The sequence below is a fragment of the Macaca nemestrina genome, chromosome 9 (genome assembly GCF_043159975.1).
Source record: "Macaca nemestrina isolate mMacNem1 chromosome 9, mMacNem.hap1, whole genome shotgun sequence".
NCBI lineage: Eukaryota > Metazoa > Chordata > Mammalia > Primates > Cercopithecidae > Macaca > Macaca nemestrina.
The window spans coordinates 69865203-69889690 of NC_092133.1; the positions used below are offsets into that span (position 1 = coordinate 69865203).

The following is a 24488-nucleotide window of genomic DNA, read 5'->3' on the forward strand; positions in this document are numbered from 1 at the left end:
ACTGTGTCAGTCTGTTTTTTTGTTTGTTTTTGGTTTTTTGAGACAGAGTCTCATTCTGTTGCCCAGGCTGGAGTACAATGGCACTATCTCACCTCATAGCAACCTCTGCCTCCCAGGTTCAAGCAATTCTCCTACCTCAGCCTCCCAAGTAGCCGGGATTACAGGCGTCCACCACCACGCTGGGCTAAGTTTTTTTTTTTTTTTTTTTTTTTTTTTGAGACAGAGTCTTGCTCTGTTGCCTAGGCTGGAAGGAGTACAGTGGCACAATCTCAGTTTCCTGCAAGCTCCGCCTCCCAGGTTAACACCATTCTCCTGCCTCAGCCTCCCGAGTAGCTGGGACTACAGGCATCTGCCACCACGCCCGGCTAATTTTTTGTATTTTTAGTAGAGACGGGGTTTCACCGTGTTAGCCAGGATGGTCTCGATCTCCTGACCTTGTGATCCACCCGCCTCGGCCTCCCAAAGTGCTGGGATTACAGGGGTGAGCCACCATGCCTGGCCTTCACTTTTCTTAATTACTAACTTCTGAACACAGTGGTCTTTGGTCCAAACATACCAAGCTTGTGACCAAATGCAACAGAGATTCTCAGGACCTTTGCACTTGCTATTGCTTCTACTGGGAATGTTCTCCATGGTGTCATCTCAAATGTCTCCTGGCTGGGCGAACTGGCTCATGCCTGTAATCCTAGCACTTTGGGAGTCCCAAGGCAGTCAGATCACTTAAACCCAGGAGTTGGAGACCAGCCTGGGCAACATGGTGAGACCCCATCTCTACAAAAAATATAAAAATTAGGCATAGTAGTATGCACTTGTAATCCCATCTATGTAGGAGGCTCACAGGGGAGAATCACTTGAACCCAGGAGGCAGAGGCTATAGTAAGCCAAGATCTCGCTACTATACTCCAGCCTGGGTGACAAAGCCCGACCCTGTGTCAAACCAACAAAAAATGTCATCTCCTCAGAGAGGTACTTCCTGAACATTAGTAGCTGCCACCAGCACAACCACCACTACCAGCTATGCTCATTATTTAATTTTCCTTATACCACTTAAAAGCATCTGAAATTCTGTGTTTATTGTTTTTGTCCCCAACTAGAATGTAAGCTCCTTGAGAACAGGGATATCTTTAGAGCCTAGTAGTGAGTGTTTGATAAATAATTGTCTGATTGACTACAATAGGGTCTCCAAAACCCAAGCCAACTACTTCATCTGGTGATCAGCCAAATATAGATTTATTTCCAACACTGGAAAAAACTGGCTCTGATAGATCTACTGAGAGAACCCATGTGTTACCCTAAAGGATTTTCAAAGGTAGTTTTGAAAATATTTTTTTCATTTCATATGCTGACTTTAGAAAATATAACTCCATTATATTGTCCTTGCTTTTGTCAGTCTCCTATTAAGGGCAGAAGCCATCTTAGAATCAGCATTTGACAATAAGCTAGGCATTTGGACTTTTATGTACTATCACCACCATTCTACTAAATTGGATGTTTTTGTGCCACCTGTTACTGTGTAGTTTCTAATTATATTCTGGCTGACAGATACATCACCCTTCATCCATCACAATCAGCAAACAAATCCTATAGATTTTACTTTCATGTTCTACCTGCAAAATGTCACTACTTATTTACTTTACTTGTAGTTAAAAATTACCTCTTGCTCTCTATACCTACTGATATAATCTTAGCTGACACCTACATTATCTCTTGTCTGAACCATGACAGTAGTGTCCTAACTGGATTTTCCATTACCAAACCATCTTACACACTACTGCTAGTTCAATCTATGTTACTGAGCAAAATTCAAAATGGTATTTATCAAATAATAGCTACTAAGGACATACTATTTGCTAGGTACTGTGTTAAGGATTTCAATATCCTTATTTTTTACATTCTCTAAGATTAAAAAAATTTGGTAACAGCTTTACTGAAATATAATTCACCCATATGTGTACAATTCAGTGATTCTTAGTACATTCAGAGTTGTGCATCTATCACCACAATCAATTTTAGAATGGTTATATCCCATACCCTTTACCCATCACCCCCAATACCCCTATACTCCCCCTCCACATGTAGCCACTAATCTACTTTGTCTCCATAGACTTGTCTATTCTGAACATTTCACATAAATGCACTTGTACAGAATGTAGTCTTTTGTAACTGGCTTTCATATTGTAGCATGAATCAGTATTTCATTACTTTTATGGTCAAATACTATTTCCTTGTAAGGATTTACCACATTTTCCTTATCCATTCATAAGCTGATGGATATTTTGGTTGTTTTCATCTTTTGGCTATCATGAATAACGCTGCTATGAATATTTATATACATATGATTTCATTTCTCATGGGTACAAACCTATGAGCAAAACTGCTGGGTCAAATGGTAAGTCAATTTTTAACTTTTATTTATTTATTTATTTATTTTTAAGGGGCAGGGTCTTGACTCATTGCCCAGGCTGGTCTCAAACTCCTGGCTTTAAGCAATACTCCTAGCTCAGCCTCCCAAAGTGCTGGGATTACAGGCGTGAGTCATCATTACCTGGCCCTCAATGTTTAACTGTTTGAGGAACTGCCAGACTGTTGTTTTCCAAATTGGCTGCATCATACATTCCCACCAGCACTGTTATGAAGGTTACAATTTCTTCAGATCCTCATCAACACTTGTTACTACCTCTTTTTTTTTTTAATCATAGCCACCGTAGTGGGTAGGAAGTGGTATCTCATTGTAATTTTAATTTGCATTCCTTAATGATTGATGATGTTGAGCATCTTTTTATGTACTTATTGGCCATTTGTACATCTTTTTTGGGGAAATGTATGTTCAGATCCTTTGCCCATTTTTTAATTGGGTTATCCGTCCTTTTAAGTTGTAGGTCCCTTATCAGACATATAATTTGTGAATATTTTCTCTCATTCTTTACACTTTTTTTGGGGGGGAGGGGACAGGATCTCGCTCTGTCACCCAGGCCGGAGTGTGATCATGGCTCACTGCAGCCTCCTGGGCTCAAGTGATCTTTCCATCTCAGCCTCCCAAGTAGTGTGACTACAGGCATGTGCCACCATGTCCAGCTAATTTTTTCTTTTTTGTAGAGATAGGTCTATGTTGCTTAGGCTCATCTTGAACTTCTGGGCTTAAGCAGTCCTCCTGTCTTTGCCTCCTAAAATGTTGGGATTTCAGGTGTGAGCCACCACATCTGGCCCAAAATTTTAAATTTTGATAGTCTAATTTATTTATTTTTATTTTGGTTGCTTGTGCTTTTGGTGTCACATCTAAGAAAACATTGCCCAATGTAAGTTCATGAAGATTTTACCCTTTATTTTCTTTGAAGAGTTTGTTTTAGGTATTTGAACCATTTTGAGTTAATCTTTGTATATTGTGTGAGGTGAGGGTGTAATTTTATTCTTCTGCACATGGATATCCAGTTGTCCGAGCACTGTTTGTTGAAAAGTCTGTTCTTTTCCCAATTAATTGCTTATGTACCCTTGTCAAAAAGCAACTGACCATAAATGTTAAGGTTTTTTTTCTTTTCTTTTCTTTTTGAGACAGGTTCTCACTTTTCACCCAGGCTGGAGTGCAGTGGCGCAATCTTGGCTCACTGCAGCCTCAACCTCCTGGGCTTAAGCGATCCTCACACCTCAGCCCCTCAAGTAGCTAGGACTACAGGTATGTGGTTACCATGCCCAGCTAATTTTTTTTTGTATTTTTTTTAGAGACAGGGTTTCAGGATGTTGCCCACACTGGTCTCAAGCTCCTGAGCTCAAACAATCTGCTTGCCTCCACCTCCCAAAGTGCTGGGACTACAGGCATGAACCACTATGCCCTGCTATTCTTGTTACAGTCTGAATGTTTTGTGACCCTCCTCCACCTCAACACATACACATACATACACCACACACACACACACACACATACACACACATACAAATTTACATGTTGAAATCCTAACCTCTGGTTTTAGGAGGTGGGATCTTTGGGAAATGATTAGGTCATGAGAGCAGAGCCCTCATGAGTGGGATTAGGGTCCTTGTAAAAGAGGAAAGAGTTAGCTCAGTCACCCCTTCCACAGTAAGAACATGCCCTTCCCAGACAGAAAATCTGCTAGTGCCTTGATCTTGGACTTTCCAGCTTCCAGAAATGTGGAAAATAAATTTGATGTTTACAAGCCACACAGTTTACAGTATTTTGTTACAGCAGCCCAAGCAGACTAAGACAATTCTCAATTCTATTGCACTGACCTATATGTCTATTCTATGCCAGTATCACATTGTCTTGACTACTACTATTTTGTACAGGTTAAGCATCCCTAATCCAAAAATCCGAAATTCAAAATACTCCAAAATCTAAAGCTTTTTGAGTACCGAGATCCAAAATGTTCCAAAACCTGAAACTTTTGGAGTGCCGACATAGCACTCAAAGGAAATGCTCACGGGAGCATTTTGGGTTTTCAGATTAGGGATATTGAACTGGTAAGTATATAATGATTATAGGTTTTGGAACTGGGGGCTGGGCACAGTGGCTCATGTCTGTAATCCCAGCACTTTGGGAGGCTGAGGAGGGTGGATCTCTTGAGCTCAGGAGTTCAAAAACAGCCTGGGCAACATGACAAAATCCTGTCTCTACAAAAAATACAAAAATTGGCTGGGCGTGGTGGCTTGCACTTGTGGTCCCAGCTACTAGGGAGGCTGAGGTGGGAGGATCACTTGAGCCGGGTGGGTGGGGGGGGCAAAGGTCGCAGTGAATCAGGATAGGACCACTGCATTCCAGTCTGGGCAACAGCAAGACTCTGTCTCAAAAAAAAAAAAAAAAAAAAAGAAAGAAAGAAATTGGGATGTGTGAGTTCTCCAACTTTGCAAACATTTTCGTTTAACTTCAATATTAATTTGGGGTACTTGGTATTATTTCCATTTTACAGATGAAGAAACTAAGGCTTAGAGAAGTTTAGCTTCCCCAGCGATACAAAATTTGATGGCTGCCCCAGGATTCATACTCAAATCTACAAAAATCCACAATACTCCTATAATCTTATCTCAGTCTACCTTCCAGATTTAATTTATACTAATCCCCAAAGGTACCTTCAAATATCCCATAGGCTTTTCTGCCTCCAAACTTCCCGTCCTGTTGCTCCTTCCATCTTGAGTGCCCTGTGCTGTTTCATAAAATTCCCACTCAGAATATTTTCAGTATCATTTAACAAAATGATCTCTTTTCACTCTATTTCCTTAGCACCAGAAGCCTCTCTCATGTTTCTTACTCCATTTTTTACCTTGCAATAAAGGTATCTCCATATACATAAATATTATTTCCCTTCCTAAGAATAAACACCATGTCTCATTCACCTTTCAATCTCCCCAAAGCCAAAACACAGTACCTGTAGCATGACAGGTACTGTTTTGAATGAACATATGAAATTCTAAAATTATCCCTATTAGAGTGGGCAACAGAGTATGTATGTGTGTGTTGGGGTGATGGGCTGTATGTGTGCGAGAGACAGTCATGGCAAGATTGTAGGAATGAATACCTAGGAAATGTCCTAATCCTGAAAGTATGATAAGAAGAGGATGATACTGGCTGGGCACGGTGTCTCATGCCTGTAATCCTAACACTCTGGGTGGGAGGACTGCTTGAGCCCAGGAGTTTAAGACCAGCCTGGGCAACACAAGGAGGCCCTGTCTTTAGAAAAAACAAAAAGTTAGCTGGGCATGGTGGTATGCACCTGTAAGTCCCAACTACTTGAGAGAATGAAATGGAAGGATCACTTGAACCCAGGAGTCTGAGGCTGCAATGAGCTATGATAATGCCACTGCACTCCAGCCTTGGTGACAGAGCAAGACTGTCTCCAGAAAAAAAAAGGAAAAAAAGGCTGGGCGCAGTGGCTCAAGCCTGTAATCCCAGCACTTTGGGAGGCCGAGGTGGGTCGATCACAAGGTCAGGAGATCGAGACCATCCTGGCTAACATGGTGAAACCCTGTCTCTACTAAAAATACAAAAAACTAGCCGGGCGTGGTGGCGGGCGCCTGTAGTCCCAGCTACTCGGAGGCTGAGGCGGGAGAATGGCGTGAATCCGAGAGGCGGAGCTTGCAGTGAGCTGAGATTGCGCCACTGCACTCCAGCCTGGGTGACACAGCGAGACTCCGTCTCAAAAAAAAAAAAAAAAAAAAGTAAAAAAGAAAAGGATGACATGAGGCAAATGTGTGACAGAGTGGCAGACCCAGAGAACTGATGCTAATTACTCTGTTAGCAAGAGAGAAACTTCCAGTCTTGAGGTGTTATGTGCAGATGAGTAATACTTGCCAGTGAACAGGAAATAAAACAAGTGACTTGAGAAGCCCCAAACTGAGTTTATTGGGCTATAGAATGGGGGATAAAAAGTAACTCCAGTATATTCAGGTAAAGTCTGATATAGTTTGGGATATCTCAAATACAACACCAGGGCTACTCTAGGGTCAAAAGTCCCCAAGAGAAAACAGGAAAATTAGACATTTCTCTCAAAAAAGCCAGGAAACAGGACAGTATACCAATGCTTACAACCTCATCCATGTTCCCAGTGACTTCCCTGACTTGTCCATTCTTCTACCACTTCAAGTCATCAACATCTTTCCATTTTTTAGCCCAAATTACTGGATGAGAAGAAAGTCTTTTTCAGAAGAATAAGGTGGTTCTCATTCTTCTCCTCAGTGCCATCTGGTTCCAGTCAAAAGGTAAACTTCCTTACAAAGGAAAGTGTTAGGAACTATAAGCTCTGGAAAGACTAACATCAGGGCCTCTTCCCACCCACTCAATCTAATTTCCTATCTCTAAAAGGTACTGTGGCTAAACTCTTAGAAACCAGTTACATTGGCTGGGCATGGTGGCTCATGCCTGTAATTCCAGAACTTTGGGAGGTCAAGGCAGGCAGATCACCTGAGATCAAGGGTTTGATACGAGCCTGGTCAACACGGCGAAACTCTGTCTGTACTGAAAATACAAAAATTAGCCAGGTGTGGTGGTGCGCACTTGTAATCCCAGCTACTAGGGAGGCTGAGGCAGGAGAACCGCTTGAACCCAGGAGGTGGAGGCTGCAGTGAGCCGAGATCGCGCCACTGCACTCTAGCCTAGGCAACAGAGCAAGACTCCATCTCAAAAAAAGAAAGAAACTAATTACGTTATACAAAAACTCTCATTCAGCTTAGAATTTTTACCCAAACAGTGAATGAGGTTTAGAATATAGTGTTTTTCAAAGCTTGCAAGAATTTGGCATTAGCAGGGTAATTTCATCACAACCTCCCCATTTTCCAGATGTCCAGTCATGATCTATTTAAATCCCACCATCCACTTTCTCTTCTAATTGACTATTATCCAGCTGACAGGAGCTTCCAAGAAACATGATATAATATGCACTGCAGTATACTGGCTGCTTGTTGGGGTTGGAATAGACCTGTTCAGGTTTGAGGGACATGAAAGGATTAGCCCCATAGGCAGTGATGTGTGTATCCAGTTCCACCAGAATCTGCAAAGAGGATACCAACTCCTGATGACTGTAGAAGAGAGAAGAAAAATTACTGATTGTGACAGAGATAAAGAAAAAATTGCCCAAGAGCCTGACATTTCTGTAATCACCAATCCCCCAAATTGCCTAACGCTGGACTAGGCAAGGGCTCTCCTTCCCTCCCAAATGTCTCATTAGATACTCAATTAACTAGCAAAGGACTGTTCCAAGGGGATGAAAAAGTCATATGTGGAAAAGAACATCCTCACCAGAAGGTAGATGAGCAAGAGGGGGCAAAATGAGCTCATCTATATAAAGAGAGATGTAAAGTCAGGGAAGTATCACAAATAGGAAGAGGTTAAAACCTGTAAACAGTAATCAATGTAGGAATCTTATAGTCACGAAGTAGCAGCAGGGTGGGCAGCCAAGCCTCCATCAAGTCTGGGGAGGAATGGAAACCTGTGGAACAAAAATGAAAATGGGAATAGGGAAAGACTAAAGCAGACCCTAAGAGCAAGATATTTGACTGTGAGCACGCCACTCCTCACCTTGCTTATCCCCAATCATTATCATCATTATCATCATCATCATCATCGTCCACTCCAAGTTCTTCGATGAAAAATTCTGAACCCAAGTGTAGTACATATTGCAAATCATCAAGAAAAGTTGTCGGCCGGGCGCGGTGGCTCAAGCCTGTAATCCCAGCACTTTGGGAGGCCGAGACGGGCGGATCACGAGGTCAGGAGATCGAGACCATCCTGGCTAACACGGTGAAACCCCGTCTCTACTAAAAAAATACCAAAAAAAAACTAGCCGGGCGAGGTGGCAGGCGCCTGTAGTCCCAGCTACTCGGGAGGCTGAGGCAGGAGAATGGCGTAAACCCGGGAGGCGGAGCTTGCAGTGAGCCGAGATCGCGCCACTGCACTCCAGCCTGGGTGACAGAGCCAGACTCCGTCTCAAAAAAAAAAAAAAAAAAAAGAAAAGTTGTCATCATATTGTGTTTAATGAGACCAAACGAATGGGATTCCAAAGACAGAAGATACAAGATTCAGGATGGAAAATTCTCAGGGAAGCCACCCTCTATTCCCCTGAACCAATGAGTCTTACCTGGATGGAATGCTGCCACCAAATCTGGATGGTCTGTCTGCCCAGTCTCTACTTGCTCCTCCCAGAAGTCATGATAGAGGCCCTTGTGGGCACTAAGCTGAATTGTGCCAGGTTCCAGGGGTGAAGTTGAGGTGCTCTGTGAAAAGCCATTAGCCACGTCTACACCCACCATGACCACACGGAGTCCAAGGTGCCCAGGAAACATGTGGCCAAGTTCATCATAGTCCCCAGGGCGAGTAAGAAATGTCTCCACATGGGAAGCACCAACCACATGCACTGTGCTTCCCCCAATCCTCCTAACATCTATCTCCAAGGCCCTAAGTCCTAGGCCCAGAGTCAAGGGCCGTGACAGGACATCTGTCAGCAGCCGCTTCAAAGATCCCTGCAGGACATCTGGGTCTGGCCTTGGCCGTCCTACACTGGCCCATAAAGTGGTCACGGCATGACTGACTAGCACAGCATCCAGTGTAGCATCTAGGTGTAACCCCTTCATAGAAAACCAGGAGTCCCAGTCCTGTACAGCTTCAGGGGGCCATGGCCAAGGTCCTGAGGGTAGGACAAAATCACCTGTAGGAAAGAAGAAATAAGAAGTAACCTAATGCTTTCCTGGCTTCAAAATTTGCCCCTCACTAATGATCAATATTCCCTCCATGTTCACTCTGCCAACCTGTGAGCAGGGGTGCCCCAACCTTTGCCCCACTTCCTCATTTTTTCGTAACAATATGATTTTGTATCTTCCTTTAAATACAATCAACTATGACCATTACAGCAGAGTTCCTCAACACCACCACTCCACCTGTGACCAGAAGCCATTCCATGAGACGGTCCACGGCCACAAGACGAAGCTCTTGACAAACCCTCCTGTGTGCAGGCCAGTCTGACCTCTGGCACTCCGGACCACAGTAATAGACATTTCTGCACCTGAGACAATGAGAGAGAAATAATTCTTATACTATAAATGTGATTGGGGTTATCTGAGGAAAGGAACTGATATTCCTGCACCTAGGATGGTGAATAAGTAAGGAAGGTAGGGAGAGGAATGACAGCTGATGCACCAATTTTGGGGACTACATTTGGCAGACAAGGCAGGAGGGATTGGGAATATAATTATTCTGCCAGACAGAGTGATACCTTACTCTCTATCTGGAACTTTTTATATCACTATTAGAAAAAACACCAAGAGTTTGCAGCTGTCCTCTCATAACAGGTAGGGTTCAACCCCCACCTCCCCAGAACAAATGTAGTCTTACTCCTTGAGTACTTGAGAGAGAGATAGAGAGGACTGTATTGTGGTTTCTTGTCTCACTTCCCAGTAACACCAAAAATAAGCAGGGTTAGAACATTGTTCTAATCTCTGTAACCTGGATGACAAAAAATGAGGACCTAAGCCTTAGGTTATTTTGAAAACTTTCAGATCTTTCCTCTTGGAATGAGGTCATAGTACAGGAACCTCTGCCTCCTGGGTTCAAGCAATTCTCCCACCTCAGCCTTTCGAGTAGCTGAGACTACAGGTGTGTGCCCCCACACCGGGCTAATTTTTGTATTTTTATTTTTTTTATTTTTATTTTTATTTTTTTTTGAGACGGAGTCTTGCTCTGTAGCCCGGGCTGGAGTGCAGTGGCCGGATCTCAGCTCACTGCAAGCTCCGCCTCCCGGGTTCACGCCATTCTCCTGCCTCAGCCTCCGGAGTAGCTGGGACTACAGGCGCCCGCCACCTCGCCCGGCTAGTTTTTTGTATTTTTAGTAGAGACGGGGTTTCACGGTGTTAGCCAGGATGGTCTCGATCTCCTGACCTCGTGATCCGCCCGTCTCAGCCTCCCAAAGTGCTGGGATTACAGGCTTGAACCACCGCGCCCGGCCATTTTTGTATTTTTAGTAGAGACAGGGTTTTGCCATGTTGGCCAGGCTGGCCTCATGTGATCTACCTGCCTTGGCCTCCCAAAGTGCTGGGATTACAGGCATGAGTCATCATGTCCGGCTAGTACAGGATCATTTCTGAATGTCTCCCGATTAGCACCCCCACAAGTCACCTCTTACAGTGCCGGAGAACCTTGGAGTCTGAAAGGCCACTAGGGAGTACTCTACAGTGAGCACAGAATCGAAATGTGTCTTCCATCCTCTGGAACATTTCTTGAGGACATCGAAATCCAAAGCCTGATACAGGGGTACCCCCATCTACCACCAACCTGCAGAGACAGCATGGAGAAGGAATGGCAGTGGGCAAAGGAGTATCTCCAAAATCTCTCATGCCCCTCATCTTGTCTCCTACACATTTCCACGTACTCCTACGTCTCTCACTGCCATCATTTTTCACTTAAGTGAATATTTCTTCTTTTATAGTAATATAGTAAAATATAGCAAAAGTCAGGATGAGAAAATAGCTTATTGCAAATACTTCATATTCCCCAAACTGTACTCCCTCTCCACCTTCTGAAATTTACTTCTACCAGAGACAATATATCCCTCTTCCATAGAGCTGGTCACTCACTTGTATTCTTCATAGCTTTTCATGTTCAGCTTTTGAAGGATCAGCTGCGATAGGCCAGGAACATTATCATCCAAGGAGAAGAAGCCAAGTGTGTCAATGCTAGGGCCCAGTTTTGAGGGGGTCAGAGGCATAGGGGTCACAATTGTGGTTGGGGTCATAATGATGGGAGCCACTGATGAGGGAGGTTTCCTGTGCCTTCGTCGCCGGGACCGTGGAGCCATGGCCTGTCCAGTGATACGTGGAGACTATATGCAGAATAGACATGGAATAGAATTTTACAAGCTGGACACATGTGAAGTGTTTTCATATGCTTGACCTTTCACTTCTCATTCAAGTCTCTCACACCCAGGTTATCAGTAAGATTTATTCAGTATTTACTGGTTATTGATCACCATAGGCAGCTGAGAAAAAAGAGTTTGTTGTTGTTTTTTGAGATAGAGTCTCGCTCTGTCGCCCAGGCCGGAGTGCAGCAGAGCAATCTCAGCTCACTCCTCCACCCAGCCTCCAGTGTAGCTGGGACTATGGGCAGGCGCCACCATACCTGGCTAATTTTTGTACTTTTTAGTAGAGATGGGGTTTCACCATGTTGGTGAGGCTGGTCTCAAACTCCTGACCTCAGGTGATCCACCCACTTTGGCCTCCCAAAGTGCTAGGATTACAGGCTTGAGCCACTGCGCCCAGCCGAGAAGAAACAATTTTATATGAATATAATTTATACATATTAAGTCCCATTTTATATATATATATGTGTATGTATATACATATGTATATGTGTATATATACGTGTATGTGTGTATATATATATGTAAATAAATGCATAAAAAAAATTTGACAGGGCCCATAGAAAACTGGTAACAGCCAGGCATGGTGGCTCACACCTGTAATCCCAGTACTTTGGGAGGCCAAGGCAGGCAGATCACCTGAGGTCAGGAGTTCAAGACCAGCCTGGCCAACATGGTGAAACCCTGTCTCTACTAAAAATACAAAAACTTAGGTGGGTGTGGTGGTGGGTGCCTGTAATCCCAGCTACCTGGGAGGCTGAGGCAGGAGAATTGCTTGAACCCAGGAAGTGGAGGTTGCAGTGAGCCGACATCACGGTATTGCACTCCAGCCTGGGCAACGAGAGCAAAACTCCGTCTCAAAAAAAAAAAAAAAGAAAACTGGTAACAGTGATTAACTCTGAGTAGGGTAAGAAGCCAGTTAAATAGGAACTGGGCTGATCGAACGCGACTGTATACTTATCTGTAATGTTTGACTTTTTTTATCAGGAGAAAATGTTAATATATCTTTAGTGTATTTTAAAACTCAATTTAAAAGAGGAAAAAGCAAGCCGGGCGCGTTGGCTCACGCCTGTAATCCCAGCACTTTGGGAGGCCGAGGCGGGCGGATCACAAGGTCAGGAGATCGAGACCATCCTGGCTAACACTGTGAAACCCCGTCTCTACTAAAAATGCAAAAAATTAGCCGGGCGAGGCGGCGGGCGCCTGTAGTCCCAGCTACTCCGGAGGCTGAGGCAGGAGAATGGTGTGAACCCGGGAGGCGGAGCTTGCAGTGAGCCGAGATCGCGCCACTGCACTCCAGCCTGGGCGACTAAGCGAGACTCTGTCTCAAAAAAAAAAAAAAAAAAAAAAAAAAGGAAAAAGCAATAGAAGTTTTAGTTGTCCAAAGCGATCATCCAATTGGAGACTTAGACAATTTAATCTAGTTAGAGAGAGAAAACATTTTGAAACACCTATTATCACATTTATAAGCAATTTGCCAAGTAAAAATTAAATGTAATACAAAACGTGCGCTAAGAGTTATATAGTCAAGCAAGTCAGAAAAATTTCCTACAGTGGTAAGTTTTGAGGTAGAAATAAGCCTACACTCAGTCACTATCTGGCTGTGACTCTGTGCTGTCCTCCTTCCCTGTCTCATCTTCTCCCATGCCTTCCATAAGAGCTGAGGAAACAGGAAGGACCATATGAGAAAAATTAAAATGTCCATTCAGGTAATATGTATTTACTGATAAACAGATGAAATCATCTGCAAAACACTATATAGAAGCAAAAATGAAAAATATGTATCTCATCTAAAAGTCTTATAGGGAAATTAGATATAGACTGTAAGGTACTACATAAATCCAACCAGAAAAGTGCAACTAAAGCACTAATGGGAGATCAGAAAAAGAAATCTCTCCAGTGGGTGAGAATTTCTTCAGTGGCTTTCTTCATGAAGCAGGTAGCTTGAAAGATGGGAATACTTTGAATACTTGGAAATAGGGAAAAAATTCTAAGCACAGAGGAGAGAATAAACACAGAAATATGGACAGAAACATTCTGCAAATTAATGAAACAGAATGACTTGAGTTTGAACGTTTAAAGTATAAAGACCTAAACTTTAGAAGTAAAAAGTCTATAAAAGTCTATGAGGGAAAGGTTCATGACATAGGTTTTGGCAATAATTTCTAGGATATGACACCAAAAGCACAGGCAACACCACCACCAGCAAAATAGATAAATTGGACAGCAAAACTGAAAACTTTTGTGCATCAAAAGATGCTAACAGCAGAGTCAAATGACACCCCAAAGAATGGAAGAAAATATTTGCAAGCCATATATCTGGTAAGGTGTTAGTATCCAGAATATATAAAGAATTCCCACAACTCAATAACAAAGAACAAACAAAAAAAACCACCAAACAACCCAACTAAAAAATTGGGCAAAATATGTGAATAGACATTTTCCCAAAGAATATATGCAAATGGACAATAAACACAAGAAAATAAGGTCAATAGTCATTAGGAAAATGCAAATCAGAGCAACAGTGAGATATCACTTCATACCCACTAGTATGGCTATTATCAAAAAAACAGAAAATAACAAGTGTTGATGAGGATATGGAGTAATTTGAACCCTCATACACTACAGGTAAGAATGTAAAATAGTGCCACCACTATAGAAAACAGTATGGCAGTTCCCCAAAAAGTTAACATAATATTACTATATAACCAGAAATTTCTTTCTTAGGTATGTGCCCAAAATATTTAAAAACAGATACTCAAACCAATATTTATAAGTGAATGTTCATAGCAGCACTATTCACAACAGCTAAAAGGTAGAAACAACCCAAAAAGGTCCATCAATGGATAAATGGATAAACAAATTAGGATATAAATATACATATGAAGATGTATATTATTCAGCTATAAAAAGAAATGAAATACTGATACATGCTACAATGTAGATGAACTTCAAAAAACATTATGCTAAGTGAAGAAAGCCAGACACAAAAGGTTATATACATGTTGTATGATGCCGTTTCTACAAAATATGTAAACAGGTAAACCCAGACACATAAGGCAGATTGGTAGTTGCTAAGGGTTGGGTGGAAGGAAAAATGAGGAGTAACTGCTTAATGGTTATGGGATCTTCTTTTGGGGTGATAAAAATGTTTTGAAACAAGACAAAAATGGTGGTTGCGCAATACTGTGAATATACTAAATGCCATTTAATTGCTCACTTTAAAATTACTAATTTTTGGCCGGGCGCGGTGGCTCAAGCCTGTAATCCCAGCACTTTGGGAGGCCGAGACGGGCGGATCACGAGGTCAGGAGTTCGAGACCATCCTGGCTAACACGGTGAAACCCCGTCTCTACTAAAAAATACAAAAAACTAGCCGGGCGAGGTGGTGGGCGCCTGTAGTCCCGGCTACTTGGGAGGCTGAGGCAGGAGAATGGCGTAAAAACCCGGGAGGCGGAGCTTGCAGTGAGCTGAGATCCGGCCACTGCACTCCACCCTGGGCGACATAGCGAGACTCCGTCTCAAAAAAAAAAAAAAAAAAAAAAAAAAAAAATTACTAATTTTATGTTATATGATTTTCACTTCAATTAAAAAAGAAAGGAAGGTATTCATAGAAACTGAGAGGCTAAAAAGTTATTAATCCCCAGATTAACTGTCTTCAGGTACAGAGAAATGATAGAGGATTAAAAATGCTGGCCATATCAATGAGGTAACTGTTAAAGTTCAAACCAGGGATCATGTTTTGTTACAAAAATGATCTGACATTTGATCCTTCTAGATCAGATCTGTTAGGAAAAACCTCAGAATCATCATGCAGCTGAGGTGTATGCAGGTGGCAAAAACAAACAAAAAGCTCCCAGAATTATCTAGTTCATATCCATATCTTACAACATGACTCTTAAAAACCCATCCTCAGGTTAATGGAGGAATAAATTTGTATTTTCCTTTGTACTTTCTTTCTCCTCATCCTTACGTTTCCATCTACCCTCTTAATATCTCCCCTTATCCCAAGGGTGAATGGATGGTTTCAGAGTCCACAGAACAGAAATAGCCAAGCTCACCTGTATACCATATCCTATATATTACCTTCAATGAAGAAGAAATTGGACCTAATGATATTAGATTATCTTAGGGTTTAAGGGTCATGTCCTTTTAGTAAAAGAGTAGATGGAATTGCCCTTCACACTTTAGGACCCCATTTCCAACAACTAACCTCATTCTCTCCTCTACTTTTAATCACCTCACATTCTCATTGCATTTTCAGAATCACTGCCATTCTAGAAAAGGCATTTATCTACTCTACCCACCCGCCTCAGGCAAGATAATACTTTTTCTTTTTTTTTTTTTTTGAGACGGAGTCTCACTCTGTCACCCAGGCTGGAGTGCAGTGGTGCGATCTTGGCTCACTGCAACCTCCACCTCCTGGGTTCCAGTGATTCTCCTGCCTCAGTCTCCTGAGTAGCTGAGATTACAGGCTCGCACCACCACGCCTGGCTAATTTTTGTATTTTTAGTAGAGATGGGGTTTCACCACATTGGTCAGGCTGGTCTCGAACTCCTCATCTCGTGATCCGCCTGCCTCAACTTCCCAAAGTGCTGGGATTACAGGCATGAGCCACAGCACCCGGCCAAGATAACACTTTCTTAAACCTTGAAAGAAAGGACTTTTTTTTTTTTTTTAATAGGTATGGAAGGAGAAGTGTGATTTAAGACAACTCTAGGGTCTTAGGTCCCAGAATTTATAATAGATATCTCCCTGAAGTTAAAACATAAGCCTTTTTGCTGCAATGGAAGCAAGTCACTTAAAGTCAGAAAGGTACTGCTTTATTTATCTGCATTTCCAAGGAGAGGTCTTCCTCTAATGGAAGCTTAGCTCTTGGCAATCTGGGAGTTGGTTGAACTGGTTAGAAAGCAGAAGTATCACACAGTTTGGGGAAGAGGAGTGGTGGTAAAAAATCCCTAATGTCACAATCTCCTCTGTGTCTAGAGCACAATGTTCGTGATACAAGTGAGTTAGCTTTCTGGCAGAAAAGTAAGAAGGTGGGTGAGAAGCCAGGTCTTTGATCTGCATCTATATATATCATCAGGTTCATGTTTGAGTTTGTATACCCCAGGCCCAGACACAGCTTCCCTGGTTCTAATTTTCCTGCAAAGAGCCCCAGGCTCCTCCCTGTTTATGGGTTATAAACTGAGAGAAACAAAGGAAAAAACAGGGGACACACGGGAGAAGCTGGAAAGAACTGCAATAAGCTCTTTGAACTTTCCAGAGTCCAGAATGTTCTCCACTTAGAAAGGGAATCCCTTTCATTTTTTTCTAGCCATCCCCAGTGACTTAGGCTCTAATTTAGTCCCAGTATGAAAGAGAGAACACCAACACCAAGAACTGAAGAGGAGAGGAGACACGATCTTGATTGCCTATAAAAACTTTTATCCTTCATGTCCAAATTACAAGTCAAAATATTAATCTATTCCTAGACCTAGGTTTCCCATCTTCTGCTTTACCACCAAGAGTCCCAAGCTTCACCTAAACTACAGTCATATTTTCACTATCTGCAGATAAGGAGTGCTCATCTAATTTTCTGTAAGTCACCAAAAAATGCAAAACATCTTTGGGAAGGTAGGGAGAAGGGAGAGTGAAACTGGTCATTGGAGATCCTTATAAGGTGGTAGGAAAAGAAAAGGAGAAATGCATTAAGGACACTGTAATTACGGCCACATTCAGCTGTTTAATCAGTGATTAACACTGCCTGGGGTGATAAATACTTTACTCAATTATAAACTAAGCAAGCAGACAGGTTGACGGAAAAAACTTACCCTGCTAAGTCCTCAGCTTCCTTCCTTCTCTCTTTCCTCCAAGTGAAGTGAGTGCTTGATCTCTTCAGATCTAGGCTGTGACTTACTTGCAGCTGTCCCTTCATATCACTTTCCTTTGCAAACTGCTGAAATGCTGAGTCTCAGTGATTAAGTGTGCCCTGCCAACCAGACAGACAAGGCTGAATTCTCCCTAATGAGGCAAAGAGAGATCTGTCCCCCTGCCTGAGGGCTTCTCTCTTTCTAACCTTTGTTCTCTGCCAAGAGGGCTCAGGACTGTCAACACTCCCAAGTGTTAGCCAAGTAAAGGCCAGGCAGGCTGACAAAAAATGAAACCTACTGCTTCCTAGATTTCTCTCACTCAAGGCAATATTTCTGTTTTCAGTTTACAGCTTCAGAAAAAAAACCGTTTGGATTAGTGCAGAAGTCAATATTTGATTGGAAAGGGTAAGCACCTTGCAAACCACGTGGGAGGAACCAGAGGATCAGGAATCCTCCAGAGTTCTATTTGTTGATCTAGACACAAGATGAGTTCCCCCAGGCCCAGTGTCCTTTTTTAGCATAACAAACACTGTTCAAACAAAACTCAACAATGTCCAATCTTGGACTAAGTAGAAGGGAGAAAATAAATAGCCATTTAATGATACAGAATGAAATCAGTTGTAGGGGAAACATGCAGAATTAACTTGTAAAATTCACTTTCCCTGAAAGAAGGGTAAGGTAAATTCTCTGAGTGAGTGTCATCAGGAGCACTTTACCTGTTTAAGAGAGGAATAAATGCTTCTGGGATATTAAACAAAACCAAAATATTAGTTAATGACTAAAAATACACACTATTTCCAGGAAAAGAAAATAGAAAAGAATCAGCTCAACCATTCTCTTATCCTCCTTGTAATCGCAGCTGATGCAGGAAATTCAATTCCACATTCCTAGCTTCTTTCTACTTACAGATATCCTATCTGATGTTGTTAGGGCAGTGGTCCTAAAAGACTGCAAGATACGACTTTCTTACCCCCTCCAAAAAAATTTTTTTTTAATTTTTAAATAAAAAAGTTCTGACTTTCTGCTTATATCTGGCCCCAGCTCTCACTTACCTGCTTCTGTGAACATCATCAAACTGTGGAACAGAATCACTTGCAATGAGGTCCCGGAATGTGGCAAATCAAATCCACACAGGAACCCCAAACTGCAGAAAGTACAAACTACACGCAGGCAAGGTGCAAGAAAAGTGTTAAGGATTCAACCAAACACTGCATAACATTATGTAGAACAGCTGTGGATAAAGGAAAATCAGTTGCAACAGGCAAAAACCCTAAATAAAATAGGGGTAATTCACTTTGAGCAAAAGTTTAGGCCAGCTTCAAATTTAACGGGCTTCAAAATTTAGCTGAGAACCTCAAATGTTAGTTCTGTTAATAATGGCTGAACTGCAGAAGATACAAGACATCAGAGATTGACTTTTCTAATTCAGAAGTTGTCAATGAATATAAAGGAGAATGGTAATATAGAAAAACTTTGATGTTGAATACTTATATTTTACCATCACTGACTTGCTCTGGTAGACATTTAAAGTTACAATTTAAAAAGTCTGAACTTTTCACAATTTGTATTCATCATTAGTTGTATTTTAAAAATCTTAATAAATGGTATGTTGTGAAACGAATTATGAAGAAAGACTAGAAAGAGGTTCCTATTCAACATGTAGTAAGTGGTCTGTGAGCCACTGTGTGATACTTTATCACTCTTCAGGTATATTGCTTTTCCTGAGTGTGGTTCCTTTCTCTTATTTTCCTCTTAACTTTTACCATCAATCCATAGTTTTTTTGCTGATAGTACTTAATGCTCACCCATGATTCCCACAAACACTATATAATGCTAGTTATGCATCTAAGGGCTAAGGAAGTTCCTGGCACCTGATATACTAGTTAAACTCTTACTTTATTTACTTTTTAATTTTTCTATTGGGTCTATGTTAGCCAGATAAACTCTTTACTGAATAGCTTTCATAAAACAACATCAACAACAATCTTTAAGGTATGCAATGCATAACCTTAGAGCAAACTCATGGACTGCTTTGTAAGTTAACATTATGGCAAGCAGAGAGTTATAATAATTAACAATCTGTGGCCAGGCATGGTGGCTCATGCCTGTAATCCCAGCACTTTGGGAGGCTGAGGCGGGTGGATCACGAGGTCAGGAGTTTGAGACCAGCCTGGCCAACATGGTGAAACCCCGTCTCTACTAAAAATACAAAAATTAGCTGGGCGTGGTGGTGGGCGCCTGTAGTCCCAGGTACTCGGGAGGCCAAGGCAGAAGAATCACTTGAACCCACGAGGTGGAGGTTGCAGTGAGTTGAGATCATGCCACTGCATTCCAGCCTGGGTGACAGAGCGAGACTCCGTCTCAAAAAAAAAAAAAAAAAAAAAAAAAAAAGACAAAAGAAAACTATTTGAGAAGTCCTGTGTTACCTGGAATTAGGCAAGTACGTGTATGTGTGTGTGCATGCACACTTGCCTAATATATTTACATGTATATATTTTGTTTATTTTTAAGGGATGGGGTCTCACTCTGTCACCCATGCTGGAGTACAGTGGTACAATCATAGCTCAACACACAGCTTGCAACCATGAGCTTCTAGGCTCAAGCAATCCTCTGTCTCAGCCTCCCAAAGTGTTTGGATTACAGGCATGAGCCACTGTGCCGTGCCTATATTTTGACTTAATGTTTTATAATGTATCTCATTGTAATTATTGTTGAGACTGTAATTCAAGTTATTGTATTATATTATTATATAATTTTGAGCAATATCCTAATATCCCTCAATGTGCAAAATCCTATACTTACTTTGATTATGACAAAGAAGAAAGGAATAAGATAGGAAAATGCAATTATCACTAATATTTTTTCTTGTTGTTAGAATACCCAGTAAATTCGCAACACCACTATAACAAAATTCTAGATAATAACATATTTTCTTTCAATTAAAAGATAATAAACAGTGATCTTAAATATTAGATTTAGGAGGCCTATAGTAGGCATATAAAGTCCTCTAATACTCAGTTACTAATGCTCATGTAAAACAAGTATATAACAAAAGTTTTTTTTTAAGGCAAAATTTATAAAGAATTTAATTAATCAAATCACCATGAACTATCCATGAGATAATCTCCGGAGGATATCCCAGCTCTAGTAACAGGATTCTCTGATTTGCATCAAAAGGCCAAATCAGACTGCATCTTCCAAATAAAACCCAACACAGAGATAGGAGCAGCGGCCCATGCATGGAATTTATTGTGTGCTACTGTTTATAAAATACTCGAATAGTCCTGCACATGCATAATATTTCCAACTTAGACAGGAGACCATACAGGGTGCACTTTCTGGCAAACAAAACAACAGATGGTTCCGCTGCCTGGAGCTCTGAGTTGTATTCCAGGGCATGAGGGAAGCAGGCCACCAAAGTAAAGGGAAATACCAAACTACAGTGGCAATCAATACAGGTCAATAATTGTGAAAAATTAGCACATGGTTCCATTTAGTTTAACCAAGCAGTTCAGTAACTATCAAAAGAAAAGTTTCAACATGCAGTCTTGACTTTTATGCTTCCACTAACATCTGAATGATTGAACAGAACCATTGCTTCTAGGCTGCATTGCTTAATCAAAAACACTTCCAGAACATTTTAAAATTTCCTTTGCATTAAAACATAAAAATGATAGAAAGCCAGCAGCAAATCACCCTGGTGGCTATTTAAGCAACTTGAGTACTCACAATAAACTAAAATTTCTCATAACATCTAGGTAACCTATACATGTCGTACCTGTACATCATAGGTCTATATATTAAATATTTGCAAAATGAAAACATGCATACACAAAATACATCAAGTTTTACAGACATGATTTGAATTAAAATTTACTTTGACAATGTACAAACTTCTTTTAAAGTACCTTAAATGAGTAATTCTGTAATTCTTCATAATTTTGAAATTTAGAGGTTTTCTTCTTAAATATCTGGGGTATAAATCTTAAAAGATCTGGGCAAAAAAGATTCTAAATTAGTTTTTGGATTTGTGTTCAAGTAAGAGAGCCTGCCTAGAAATAGGATATGCATTCATAATTAAAAAATACCAAGACTATGTTACAGAATTAGCCACATTTAAGAACTATAGACCTGAGGTCAACATTTTGTATAAATGCCAACTGGGTTTCTCGGCATTTTGCTCACAATTCAAAATACAGCTAGTAACCTCAGAAATGTATTTTAAGACCATGCTAATTCATCCTTTAAAGACATTTCATGGAAAAAGAAAAGTCCACATTAGCTCTTAGGATTGCATTTGAAATCCTGATTGAAAAACAAAATCTAATTCTACTGAAGGGGAAAAGAAATCTGATTTGTAAACTTAAATGTGTGAACCACAAGCATAAAATGGAGGTGTGGATGCCCTCCACTGGAAATTGCCCCAAGCCCCTTGCTCACTGCTCTCCACCTTGGCAGCGATGACCCAATCTTATCAGATAGCACATGTCCCAGGGCCCTCAAGCCTCCATCCAGGAAGGGGGCTGGGGTCTCAGAAGCACAATGGTTTCTTCAGAGGGACTGTGACATTTACAGTCAGCTTGGCCGACCCCTCCAGCTCCTCGGGTGATCTGTCCATTTGGGGCCCGAGATGTGAGAGTCCCTGGGAAGTCGTGGGTCACTGGGCAGTATGGTTGCCCGTCCCGTGGTTGTCAGTGGCATGTGCGGTGTTCAGAGAATTGAAACCATCTTGCTGTACAGCATCTTTCCGAGGTGGCATTCTCTCATTGATCCTATCCAAACCCTTTGCCTCTTCAAAACTGCAGATTCTATGTGGTGGAGAGAATCCTCGTATTGCTTAACAAAATGCAAATTTGATAAGTCAGTAATTGAAAAACATTTCTGAGATTTCAAAACATAATTAATGATTTTTAAGAAGAAAGAAATTAGTAGCTGTAAGTAGCAACACTTAAATCTCACTTTAACTGAATCCTATCCTCATTTCAGTCCTCCCTTAAAATGTGAAATGTTTAAACCTAAATATAAACATGATAGCTTCACAGGTGACAAGTGTTAGCAAAGCCTTCCAAAAAATAAAAATCCAAAAAAATGTTAACCCTCTCCTGCCCCCAAAACCAACCTCCAGGCAATGGTCTCAGGGTCTGTCTGACTTCTACTATACCAATTATCTCCTACGTTAGTCCCTAAGATCACCGGTGACTATAACAGTAAGGCAGCAACGAGAGTAGGGGCAAGTGAGGAGGCTAAACAAGGTTAATCCTCAATATACAAATCTGTACCAAGAGCTTGGGAGGAGAAAGAGGTAAAGAAAGGTTAAAATATAGTAGATCAGAACTATCTTGGAGGTCAAGATCAGCCCATCACCACCAATATAACATTAAAAAGGTGGGAAGTGCCTCCAAGAGTTAGATCTGTGTATGGCTGATAGCAAAAAAGTATTTATAATCTCTTATTTTAGGAGATGTTTTCCTTAATTCACTGGCCATACTGCACAATCTTTGGGAACTCAAATCAAAATAAATGGCAATTCTCCACCAATTGTATGGTTTCTCATTCACTTCATCTAAAACGATGCATCCTCCATTATTAACATGTTCACAGGAAATATTTTCAAACCACTAGTTATAATCTGGTTGCTTAATATCTGCAATCCCTGGCACACAAAGTCTGGCACATGAACCAAACAAATGGCTGGGGCTACAAACACTGAGGAATGTGAAATACCAAGCCAACACATGATATGTATGAACATAATCTTATCCATAAACTATAGCCCAAACTGCAGCCAAAAAAAAAAAAAAAAGAAAATCATTATAGTGACAGTTCCTGTATTCTCAGCCAGGCACACTACTGGATATGAGTAAAAAACTCACACCTATATCTAGAGGAGGTTTCACTTAAGGAAAAAAATCTGAGTAGCATAGAATCATGCAAAATATGGAACAGATCTCTATTTGCAGGTCAGTTTGGCAATTTCCATTAAAACAGGCAACTTTATAAAGCTATACTGTATAGCATAATATGCTATACTCTAAATAAATCAGAAACATTACATTCTGATTGCATATTACACTGGAAAAAAGAAAAAGACTGTCACCATAGACATCAGCCCTTCTGATTTAAAAATGAAAAATAAAAAAAAAGAGGGCTGCAAGGCTTCTAAACTTGATGAATCAGTGAGTCTGATTCATCTTGGGCTGTAAAAACTAGGAGTAAAACACACCCACAGGACATTCTCTGATGCCCACCCACACACCACAGATCTCTGCCCAGCACAAGGACTCTGATCATACCTTTTTCAGCCTCAATAGCCTCAACTGTGGCTGTACAGAAGTGAGCAGAGGCATGCAAAATGAATGAGAGAGATGAGAAGGGTCATATTGTACAGCAGAAAAGGCAATGATCACTTAAAATATCACAGTATCCCATACTACATCATCATTTACAATTTAACATAAATAGTACCCAAATTAGAGAGCCCCATCCAAACCCCCAATTCCTGACACAGCACAGTTTACACACAGCACTATGACAACATCACTCAGAGCACAGAACACATAAACCTACTGTAAACAGACACCTCAGCACCCATGCAAATGCACTCCAGTATTAATTACCCATCTTGAATCAGTAATTTGATGGCCTTAGAATTTTCCATAATGTTTATTATATCCCATCCATCACAATCACAGAAAAATGCTCTAGAGTGAAATTATAATAGAATTATAGCAGAAAAGCAAACAGAAAAGTCTTTTCTTTCATGTTAATGAGAACAATACTCATTACCAGTTGGTTCCCTAAGACATAAACTAGAAGGGGTCAGCAGTGCTTTACCTGTCACTTCTAATTGATAAGGCAAAACATAAGCTGCAAGGGCTGATATGACTACAGTGAAATTTTTAAGGGCAGTAAACTTGGTGAATTACTCTAAGTAGAACAGTTCTGTGGCTCTGTTCTTTGTCGGGGACCTGAAAGGGCTTCTCCTGTCTACCAGGAACTTCCTTTCTATTCTAGTACTGATGTTCCAAATACCTACAGATACTAACATCTATAGCCTTAAAAAATTCCATTTATACTGACACAGTTTATCATGAACTCAAATTTGTCTCAGGAAGACTACTGAGCATCTTTTCAAACTCATCTACCAATTAAAGAGACATTAAGGAGTGGAAGTGAGGTCTTACAGGCATAAATTCTAATTATTTCATGATACAGACACATAGGTCATATTATAAATAAGAAACACATTCTTGGTATAGTGTGTCACTGGTCCATTTAGAGAATTTCA

General features: G+C 41.0%; 2 protein-coding genes and 1 long non-coding RNA gene across 11 annotated transcripts in view; 1 reads left to right on the forward strand and 2 right to left on the reverse strand.

Moving 5' to 3' along the window:
• Positions 1-6325: 6325 nt before the first annotated feature.
• Positions 6326-11288, reverse strand: LOC105466021 (MSS51 mitochondrial translational activator). Of its 2 annotated transcripts, XM_011714831.3 has the most exons (7): positions 11068-11288; positions 10610-10765; positions 9376-9500; positions 8580-9146; positions 7838-7931; positions 7422-7521; positions 6326-6714 (listed from the first exon to the last, which is right to left on the reverse strand). In XM_011714831.3, exons 1-7 carry the CDS (start codon positions 11286-11288, stop codon positions 6679-6681), a joined length of 1299 nt encoding a protein of 432 aa, XP_011713133.1. In that variant the 3' UTR covers positions 6326-6678. The 2 variants fall into 2 exon arrangements, with proteins under 2 accessions (XP_011713133.1, XP_024643747.1); XM_024787979.2 differs by having other exon boundaries at positions 6326-7521.
• On the forward strand, positions 11289-18375 carry LOC139356273 (uncharacterized). The gene is made up of 4 exons (XR_011607840.1): positions 11289-11416; positions 13518-13670; positions 17544-17605; positions 18242-18375. It is a non-coding gene; the product is annotated as an uncharacterized lncRNA (long non-coding RNA).
• Positions 18376-20420: 2045 nt separating this feature from the next.
• Positions 20421-24488, reverse strand: part of LOC105466019 (protein phosphatase 3 catalytic subunit beta) — a 61019-nt gene continuing 56951 nt past the window's right edge. For 5 of the 8 annotated variants that reach the window (XM_011714798.3, XM_011714797.3, XM_011714796.2 and 2 more), the window contains 2 exons: positions 23494-23523; positions 20421-22036 (listed from right to left, as the gene is read on the reverse strand). In XM_011714798.3, coding sequence (XP_011713100.1) covers positions 21858-22036; positions 23494-23523 — 209 coding nt within the window. In that variant the 3' untranslated portion in view covers positions 20421-21857. The remainder of the gene's footprint in view (positions 22037-23493; positions 23524-24488) is intronic. The other 3 variants (XM_011714801.3, XM_011714802.2, XM_011714799.2) reach the window with 1 other exon arrangement.

Excerpts from the sequence above, each read along its gene's own strand:
- LOC105466021 (XM_024787979.2), bottom strand. The coding sequence starts at position 11,288 with ATGGCTCCACGGTCCCGGCGACGAAGGCACAGGAAACCTCCCTCATCA. Across the intron at positions 9,147-9,375 it reads GGAATGGCTTCTGGTCACAG|GTGATTTTGTCCTACCCTCA; the intron begins GTGGAGTGGTGG and ends TCTTTCCTACAG. Across the intron at positions 7,522-7,837 it reads ACATTGATTACTGTTTACAG|TCATCAGGAGTTGGTATCCT; the intron begins GTTTTAACCTCT and ends TCTCTTCTACAG.